We start from the raw sequence: 9,330 nt of genomic DNA, 5'->3' as shown, positions 1-9,330 counted from the left end.
CTTTTAACAAGGTCCTGTCTGCTTTTCTGTTCTGCCTCCAGAGATCCCAGACAAGTGTGAGAGATCCCAAGTGAGCTGCGCATCCCACGAGCAGTTAAACATCCCAGTTTACACTGCATTTCCAGACTTCCTTCTGGCCACACTGGTCTCTGGGTGGAAGAAAGATATGCAAAAGTGCAGGAGAGGAAGGAGAGCAGACAAAGTCTCAAAAATTGACTTCTTAAAACTCCACTTCTTGTGGGCCACCAACCCCACCCATATGGAGAATCATGTCTGAGAACATATCCATGCTTTTGTAATATCAGGGAGGGAAAGAAAACCCATGAAGCAAAGCATGAATTATGCATGTAGTTTATTGAAGGTACAGCTGAAAGTCTGGAGTAAGCGAAGGGTAATCAACTCTGTTCACTTACACATGAAAAGCATTAAATGGGTCTATCTGGTACACACACAGGAAAAACAACGCATGCATTTTACTACAGAAACATAAGGTGCTCGTCGGTGTGTAATTAAAAACCACTCTACCAAACCTGGTGTAGCAACTTGGACCAATTTACATAAGCATTACCAACCCTCTCGTAAACAGGAAAAATTGGATTTTCTGGTGTCATTAAAGTTAAGTAATAGCTGCAGCTCCATTGCAGACAATTAAAATGTGGCTTCTCTTTCTGAAGGTGGGATGACCAAAGTTGTCATCCTTTTGCAAGAGCTGCATTGCGGAAGGGATGGGGGGGGGGGGAATCCTTGCTGGAAAGCGGTCCAGCAGGGAAGACTGATTTAGGGTGATGTGTGACTCCCTGAAATGAAAACCTCACCTGGCTGAGACCATGGGGATGAGTTTTCCCTCCGAGAAGGAGATGCAAGAGAAGGTGGGTTTTGATCATGCAAAGGGTTTTTGGCAGAGCGCCTATCCTAATGGTGTGTGCACGGGCAGCGCATGGTTGTGTGATCCCTACAGCTGTCAGGAGGAAGGGGAATACTGTCTTATCGCAGAAATGCTGACTAATTTAAAACACAATGTGTAGTTACCCTCCGGCCTCTACCGGGTTGTTCTGACCACACGCATGGCTGTGCTGTACCTGTTCCCGGCGCCGCACACCCCTGCCCCTGGAATGATGACGGCTCCCGGGCTGCACTGCTCCACGCTGGTGCACACCACGTTCCCCAGGTTGCCCATGCCGGTGGCACACTGCACCCCTTCAGCACCGGGGATCACCTCTCGCCCCACGCAGCTGACCACGCTCCTGGCCCCAAAGCCAGCCCCTACCCTGGGCAGACAATCCACGCTCCGGGTGCTAAAGCCGGCACCGGTGACGCCGAACGAGGAGACCACCCCTAACCCCGGCCCGGCCCCCCCTGCCTTCACAGTGCATTTGCCTCCGATTCCAGATAGGGATCGACACTCGCCGACGGTGCCACCACCGCTGACCACGGCTGCGGGAGAGAAACAGGCTTGGTCGATCCCTGAGCAGCTAAAACCCAGCTTATAGGGAAACTCACAAGCTTAAAAGACTTGTAAGGGAATCAAGGGAGTGCTTCATTAGCTTACCTACGCTCACAGGGTTGCCGGTGCATATCCTGTTAAGAAAAGATATGTCTCAAAGGTGTGTTTAGGGAAATATTCCTCAAATACACAAGCAAATAGAGGTGCTGCCCAGCCATTGATTCCTTAGAAACCCTGCAGGTACTTCAGGCTGGATGTGGTTCTGGACAGCCTGGTCTAGGTGAAGATGTCCCTGCTCATCACAGCGGGGTTCGACTAGATGAGCTTTGAAGGTCCCTTCCAACACAAACCATTCTATGGTTCTATGATTCAGCTTTTCTATGCACCTGGGTGTGAGGTGCTGGGCCAATTGCCCACCAAATCACTGAAGGGTTGGATGCCCAAATCCCATAGAGATCTTAATATCCCATCCCCTTTTTGTGCCACAAGAAAGGCCTCTGACAGCAGCGTGCTTGGTGAACCGTGATAGAGCTGCCCTGGGAGCATGAAGAGGAAACAGGGGCAATGCTTCGCTCTACACCTATGGGGAGAAAAAGGGATGATGCTCCCCTCTGTGCACTCATGGGGAGCTGAGTCTACCCAGCATTTCTCATTGCACCCCTCTCCTCCTATTGGGTTTTGCCAGCTGTCGATACAGGGTGCAGCCAGGGATGCTCCTACCTGCTCTCCTCTCCTTCCAGCAGTGTCCTGTAAGTGGCAATCTCAATGTCCAGGGCCAGCTTGACGTTCAGCAGCTCCTGGTAGTCTCTCAGCAAGCATGCCATCTTGTCCTTGGCTTGCTGCAGTGCAGTCTGCAGGTCAATCAGCTTCTGCCGGGCATCTTTGAGGGCGCAGTCACCCCGCTGCTCAGCATCACAGATGGCCGTCTGCAGAGCTGCAATCTGTGGACAGTAACAGGCAAGAGGGTGGCCAGTGGGGATATTAAGAGGCATTTCCACAGGGTTGCTCATGTACCCCTTTGTTTCTCAGCTGTGGACTGACAGAGAACCTAGGTTTAGGTTGGACACATGTTATGAACAAGCTATTTAGCAGTAGCAATGGCAGTGTTCAAGGCCAGGCTGGACAGTGCTTGGAGTAGCTCGGTTAGTGTGAGGTGTCCCTGCCCATGGAACTAGATGAGCTTAATTTCCTTTCCAACCCAAACCATTCTATGATTCTATGAAGGGGAGGGGATCTGTTGGCTGCACCCTGGTAGGAGGCATACAGCAATCACTGCTTCTGTTAGGGCCAAACCAACTGGATTCTGCCTATTTACTGGGAAAGAATTCTACTTCTTTGTGTATCAACAGTGGAAGAGAACCTACAACCTGCAAATGCAGGCTTAAGTTGGGAGGGGGGAGCTCTTTGCAGCTCAGCAAGGTGGGAGCTGGTGGGGATGAAGCCCTTTGCACAGCCTGCTGCCCATGCAGTGCTTTGTCCTACCTGTTTCTTCACGTTGTCCGACTCGCACTGCAGCTTCTGGATCATCCGGTTCAGCTCAGCTATCTCGCTCTGGTTGTTCCTCAGGTCGTCACAGAACTTGCCTCTGCTGCTGTGGAGCTCCTCCAGCTATGGCATTGGAAGAGGATGACGTTAGTGTGCCCACATCACCCCTTCCACGGAATCTGGTGATGCTCCAGAGCTGCACTGACGTTGATGCTCCTGGGAAGCACCCAAAAATGACCTCAGCCTAGACAAGGTGACAGTCCCAGGTTGGTCTTGGTCATTTACCCTTGGGGAAGGGGATGTGCACATCCTGATGGGTGTACACCTCTCTGAAGCAGCACAGGGACCTGCTGTGGTCTGGTTTTACAGGGAAGCCTCAAACCACAGCTTTAAGACTGGTGGGTTTTTTGGCTTGACCTTCTTTAGCCAGCTACGGTGCATGAACCCCCAAGGCGTGGGTTTGAGTTGTGTCATGGAGGACAGAAATAGTTGGTCCTTGGAGCTGGCCAAGAGATTTCATTGCTGTCAGTGCTGGTGGTGTGAATACTCACTCTGGTTTGGTAGAAAGCCTCCACTTCAGCCTTGCTCTTCTGGGCGATCTCCTCATAGCAGCACTCAACACTCTTGATGATGCCTTCCATGTCCAGGTCCCGGCTGTTGTCCATTTGCACGATGACAGAGGTGTCACACAGTTGGCAATCCAGCTGAGCTCTCTCCTGCAAGACCCCCTGCATGTCAGTCCCCTTCCCTCAACCAGCCCAAGGGACCCCTGGCAAAGGGGGGGTCTGCTGAGAAGGTGGAAAGCTGGGGAAGTTCTCCCATTAACACCCAACTGGGATGCTGGGTTCTCTGGGTGGGTAACTGGTTTCTAGGAAGAGCTGGGACCTGTCTTGTTGACACAATATGGGATTGCTGCATGCAGTTCCCTAAGGAAGGGTGGGGAATCCTGGTGGGGCAACTCGCTTCATTAAGATTTGGCATTTCTGGCTGTGTCAGCAGCTTCCTGGGGTGTGAAGCCCTCAGGGGTGGGTGCTTTGGGACCCTTTGCTGCTGGGAGGTGTTTGCCTGGAAAAGGGGCAAATGCAAAGTGTCCCCTGTGTGCTTTGTTATAAACTCCCTCCGTTTTAGACCAAAGTGTTACTTTCACCGAAATACTTTGACTAATGTAGCTTCAAATGAGAACATCTGGGTTTTGAAGAGTGAGATGGTCCTGTGGTTCCCAGGGGTTATTTTGACTAGAATTTGAGGGGCTTTTTCATGCAAAAGATCACTCTCTTTGCAGCCAGCAATACAGGGGACAACCAAGGATGCCCTTTGCCTTCCAAAAGTGTGTGCAATGGTGTTGTTATCATATATATATATATATATAAAGAGAGAGAGATTTGGGGGATGCAATCCCAGGATTTGCAGAAAAGGCCCCTTTCCCTGCTTTAGTTCTGGTGTGGGAGCTTGGGGGGCAGCAGATGATGCCTTGTCCCCAGGGCAGCACACAGGGAGCCAGGAGCTCTTACCTCGGCATAGATGCACTTCAGGAACTCCAGTTGCTGCCGCAGGAGACCCACTCTCACCTCCAGCTCCTCCTTGGTCAGGTAGAGACAGTCCACATCCTAGAGAAACACCATGTGTGCAGTGAACAGAGGTGAAGAAACAAGGGCTTTTTGTCAGGTTTGGAGGAAATCCCACTATTCCCAGCCCTTAAACCATCTGTTTTTTGTTGCATGTGCCCACAACCTGACAGGGGATCTCCAGGTTCACTGGGTTGCCTCTGTTGTGGGGCTACCTGATAAGGACTCAGTGTCAGGGTCAAGGTGTCCCCATTTCTCTCCCTGGCCCCACACTCAGGTTTTGCCCACGCTCCTGTTGCTCTCTGATGGTCCCACTGGGGCTGTCCCTTGTGTCACTCACCTTCTTGAGGACCACAAACTCATTCTCCGCAGCCGTGCGCTTGTTGATCTCATCTTCATATCTGCAGGAGGAGGAGAGGAGAAGGGTGGGATGACGAGCCCCGTCCCCATCACCCAAGCAGCCAGTGCAGAACATGGGAAGCGTGGTTAAAAGCAGAGCCTCTCCCTGTTGCTTTGTACCTCCCTTTTCATTTTTCCTTTGTTGCTGTTTCTTCCCTGATGGGCTTTGTTCAGCAGTTTTAACCAGCCCATGCCAGCAGCGCTGGTGGCTGGAGTGAGCGGGCAGTAAATCAGGCCAAACCACTACAAATGCAAAGCTCTGCACCTCATCTGAAGGCTGGGACTGCTCCTTCTGGCCTTGCTGCTTTGTGTGATGTTTTTCTGATGCAGGCAGGACTCTGCTCTGAGTGTTCATGGGGAGAGTGGCCAAAATGCCCCAGGGGAGGTCAGGAGCTTGAGCAACCTTTGAAACTCCCAGGTGCAATGGGGAGGAAAGTCCATGTATAATAACCAAGTTAATTGGGACCTAGAAGAACTTTCACAACATGATTCTGGGCGTCTGACCTCCTTGGTGGTGGCTCAGAGAGAAAACACACCTGAGATGCTTGACTGAAAGACCTCTGGAGAAAGGACTCCCCTTTCATCCTGTGCTGTATAGCACCAACCACCAAGTGTCCTGTCCTGGGGCTTAGTGGAGCGCACGGGGAGCTATTAAGCAGTATCTGCAGCTTAGATTAAAAAGCCAATTCCCACATTCCCTCTGGGAAGAGAGAATGAACCCCAATGGAGATGATGCGCATAAAGCGTGGGGTGGAGACAAAGAGGCTGAGGGTTTTGTGGGAACGGGGACATGAGATGTGGGGGAGCCACAGGCCCTGATGATGAGGGAGGTTTGATATGGCAAACCACAGCGGTGTGCAGGAGCATTAGGGAGAGGAAAAGCGGTTCCCTGTCCCTCTCCCTTAGGAAATGCTGTGGTTGACGAGCTCTCCCATCAGCAGCATCTGAGCCCACCAGTACTGGAAAGCGAGCCAGTACTGGTGTGCTCAGCCCTGCTCCCCCTTGCTGTGCCCCAGTTCCTGCACCCATCCAGTGCAATTGCATTGGCTCAGGAGCAGCAGCAAACACCCGGGTCTGCAGCACTTACTTGCACTTGAACTCTTGAACCAGGTCCCGGAGACAGCGCTCCTCGTTTTCCAGCCTCTCCCGCTCCCCCAGCACGCACTCCAGCTGCTTCCTCAGGTTGCTGATGAAGTTCTCGAACACGGGCTCCAGGTTCCTCCTGGAAGCCGGCAGCACATACTGCTGCAGCAGCTCCCACTTGGTGGTCAGCACCTTGTTCTGCTGCTCCAGGAGCCGGACCTGCGGAAGCAAGAGATGCAAGAGTCATGCAACAGCCTCATGTTTCAGGCAAAGTTGCTTTGGGAGTCTCCACTTCCTAAAGGGAGAAGTAGAACTAAAATCAGCAATGCAAATGGTTAAGTGTTGGTTTCTCAGCAGCCTGAGTGAGACCAGCATCCTGTGGTCCCACCCAGGACTCGTATCACAGGCTGAGCAACGCTGATCCATTTGCTCTGTGTTGAGCCCAATCATCTATTGATCAAAGCTCAGCTCAACCGAACACCACCCTGTGACAAATGGCTGGTGGAGGATCCACTGCCTCCTCTGATGGGCTGAGTACGGTAATGATCCCTGAGCAACGCTAAATGCTCCATCCAGGGTCTCATTTGAATGTATCTGATTTAAACTCTAATCATGGATATTTATCATGCCTTTCACTTCTAGATTAAAGAGCTCTCTTGTACCTGAGAACCTTTATGGATCATGAATAAGTCATTTTTCAAATGGGAGGAACAGGAGTTGCTTCTCTTACATGGGTTGGGTTTTTGCAGCTGCAGAACAGCTCTCAAGGAAGATCAAGATCAAGACAGAGCAAAGGTTTCTCTGCCATTTGAAAAACCATTTCCTATAACACATCTCCAAACAGCAATGGGCTTAGCGAAGAAAACTACAATAGATTTTAGGAAATCACCAAATAATTTCATTCACAGAGTGGAGAGACAGAGAAGTTAAAATCGTTCTCATTTTAGCTAGAAATCTTCTCATTTTAGCTAGACATCTATCCTTGTCTTCTCATTTTAGCTAGAAATCTATCCTTTTCTTCTCATTTTGGCTAGACATCCCTCCTTCTACATCCCCTTGATGAAGCACAAACTACTTTAAAAATACAAAAGTCCTTTGGAGTTTATAGAGGTGTGATAACAATGTCAGATTACACATTTGGAACGCAACTTCCTATTTTGCCTTATTACTTTTCCATGCCTCCATCCGCTTTGATTTACGATATTCCTGGAGCTGCTCCTGATTTAGCAATTTGGCAGAAGGGTGACCACCAGAAGGTAAAACACCACTGTGGTTGCCTTGGTGCAGAGCTTAAATCCAAACCATCTCCATGCCAGGACCACCGCGGTCTATCAGGAACGTTTACAGCACCAGGAGAAGTATCTCCCGTCGTTGTCTCTCTAGAGACAATCCATCCCTCTAGAGACAAAGAGCCTGCATGGAGGGAAGCGGGGTCTCACCTTGTCGATGAAGCAGGCGAACTGGTTGTTGAGGTTCTTGATCTGCTCTTTCTCATGGGTCCGCACTTGGCACTCCTCGGGGTCGACCCCCACGCACAGGGGCTTGAGGAGCTCCGGGTGGATGCTGACGCCCCGAATCCCTTCCGATCTCCCTCCGCCGATGCCGATGCCGATGCCGCTGCCGTAGCCTCCCACGGCCACGCCGTCCCCGAGACCTCTGTAGCTGCCCAGGCCCCCGTAGCTTCCGCAGTTACCAAACCCCACGACCGTGCCCATGCCAAAGCGGCCTCCGCCGTAAGCGACGTTGCAACGTCCGACGCCGGCGCCACCGTAGACCCCGCTGCGGCAGCTCCCACCAAAGGAAATCCTTTGGCCTCTGCCCAGGTCGCAGACGCTGCGGCTGCTGAAGCCCCCGATCCCGCAGCGCCGTCCCACCGGCTGGCACACGGAGGCCGTGCTGCTGTTGGCCCTGCCGAGGCCGCAGACGGCGGATGCAGAGGAAAAGCCCCTTCTTCCCAGGAGAGAGCTGGAGGTGTAGCACTGTCGACTCATGGTGGCTGGAGGAGACGGGAGGCGGAACAGTAACGGCGATGCAGAAGAGCAGGAGGAGCAGGGAGTGGAAGAAGGAGATCTCCTTTACCTCCTCTGAGGCAGAGCCCTTCTCCTTATATACATTTCAGGAGGTGCCTGGGATGCAAAAATTTAATTTATCCACTGGGTTTGGCCTGCCTGGCAGCAAGGAATGGCTTCCAACATTTTAAAGCCACAGCAAACACTTCTATCTCATACGAAATAATGTGGAAATTAAAATAAACTGCTTTGCTTGCAAGCTTCAGTTTCAGGACTTATATTTTACTTAATTAATCTGCTTCCTTATTGTGTAATTATAGTTTAGCAAAATAAGTCAAGGGGTTTTTATTCATAGCTTGTTTACGGTTCGGTTTCACCACAACGTTTAATTACGTTTCAGGACCTCCTGCAAAATGTCATGGCCATGCCGCCTCTTCCAGGGTCCCGCGCCAGCCCAGGGCTGGCTCTTGAGCAACGACTGATGGCGATAGGGGAGGAGGAAGGAGTATCTGCCCAAACACAGGCTGTTGGAAGCATTCTCGTAAGCATTTGTTTCTTCCTCTCATGGGTACGGCTCCAGCTCTCTTAGGTGCTGGTTCGTGTGTGGAGTGGGATGGGGACAGTGGTGTCCATATCAATGGATCATGAGTTTGATCTGAGGATGAGTTCAATCACGGGGGGGCTCATGAAGTTGAGGCACTGGTCCAGCCGGGTCTCATGTGCCACTTAGACAGAGTTGAGGGTAAGGCATTTCTGGGAAGCGCTTTGCTGCAGACAGAGATTTATTGCTGTGTTATGTGCCCTGGGAAGGTGATAATTGTGCTCAGCGCCTGGGTGTGATGTGACTGGCACACACGGTGCATTCACGCAAACGATAGCTGGAGATGCAACAAAGTGAAGTGTTATAGACAGGTTGAGAAATGTTAGCCGGAGTGAACCTTTTTCCTCGTATTCCTGTGACACACCTCTTTGACATGAAATGATTCTGGTAATGGCTGGTAATGAGAAGGTACCAGCCCGTCTTAATTAAAAATTCTTAAAAAGAGTTTCGAATTTGCTTGGAAACGAAAAAAAAAACTCCCTTTTTTGCCTTGAATTTGCTTGGAAATAAAGTCCCTTTTTTGCTGTAACAAAGGGGTCTAGTCACAGAATCACAAGTGATTGCATAGCTTGCCCAGAGAAGTCTTTGCATCTTTGCTGGGGCAAAATGAACTGGTTCTGGGAGGATTCCTAGTCAATGCTATTGTAAGCTTGAAATACATTGCCTGGAATTAAAAATGATGCAAAGGAATCAGGATGATTTAGAATAGTTTTTGGACTCTCTCCAGGTGAAGATCTTCCTATT

At 50.8% G+C, this 9,330-nt stretch overlaps 1 protein-coding gene across 1 annotated transcript; it reads right to left on the bottom strand.

Annotated features, from left to right (window-relative positions):
• Positions 1–815: 815 nt before the first annotated feature.
• LOC133263222 (keratin, type II cytoskeletal 4-like) lies at positions 816–8,099 on the bottom strand. Its single transcript, XM_061442934.1, has 9 exons — positions 7,416–8,099; positions 5,981–6,195; positions 4,835–4,895; positions 4,441–4,536; positions 3,481–3,645; positions 2,927–3,052; positions 2,165–2,385; positions 1,550–1,578; positions 816–1,434 (listed from the first exon to the last, which is right to left on the bottom strand). The coding sequence occupies exons 1-9, from the start codon at positions 7,965–7,967 to the stop codon at positions 1,040–1,042; spliced, it is 1,860 nt and encodes a 619-aa protein (XP_061298918.1). The 5' UTR covers positions 7,968–8,099; the 3' UTR covers positions 816–1,039.
• Between the last annotated feature and the right edge of the window lie 1,231 nt (positions 8,100–9,330).

This window comes from Pezoporus flaviventris, unplaced genomic scaffold, assembly GCF_033815535.1.
Source record: "Pezoporus flaviventris isolate CSIRO_AGI_PZ_B2104156 unplaced genomic scaffold, CSIRO_AGI_Pfla_v1 ptg000257l, whole genome shotgun sequence".
NCBI classification, from domain to species: Eukaryota; Metazoa; Chordata; class Aves; order Psittaciformes; family Psittacidae; genus Pezoporus; species Pezoporus flaviventris.
Note: the sequence above shows the minus strand (reverse complement) of the source record. Positions and strands in the feature narration are given on the sequence as shown.

What these genes read in the sequence shown, in the direction of transcription:
- LOC133263222 (XM_061442934.1), bottom strand. Translation starts at nt 7,967, where the DNA reads ATGAGTCGACAGTGCTACACCTCCAGCTCTCTCCTGGGAAGAAGGGGC. An exon ending in AGTTTGTGGTCCTCAAGAAG is followed by an intron (nt 4,537 to 4,834) that starts GTGAGTGACACA and finishes GTGTTTCTCTAG; the next exon opens with GATGTGGACTGTCTCTACCT. An exon ending in AGGCTTTCTACCAAACCAGA is followed by an intron (nt 3,053 to 3,480) that starts GTGAGTATTCAC and finishes CCAATGCCATAG; the next exon opens with CTGGAGGAGCTCCACAGCAG.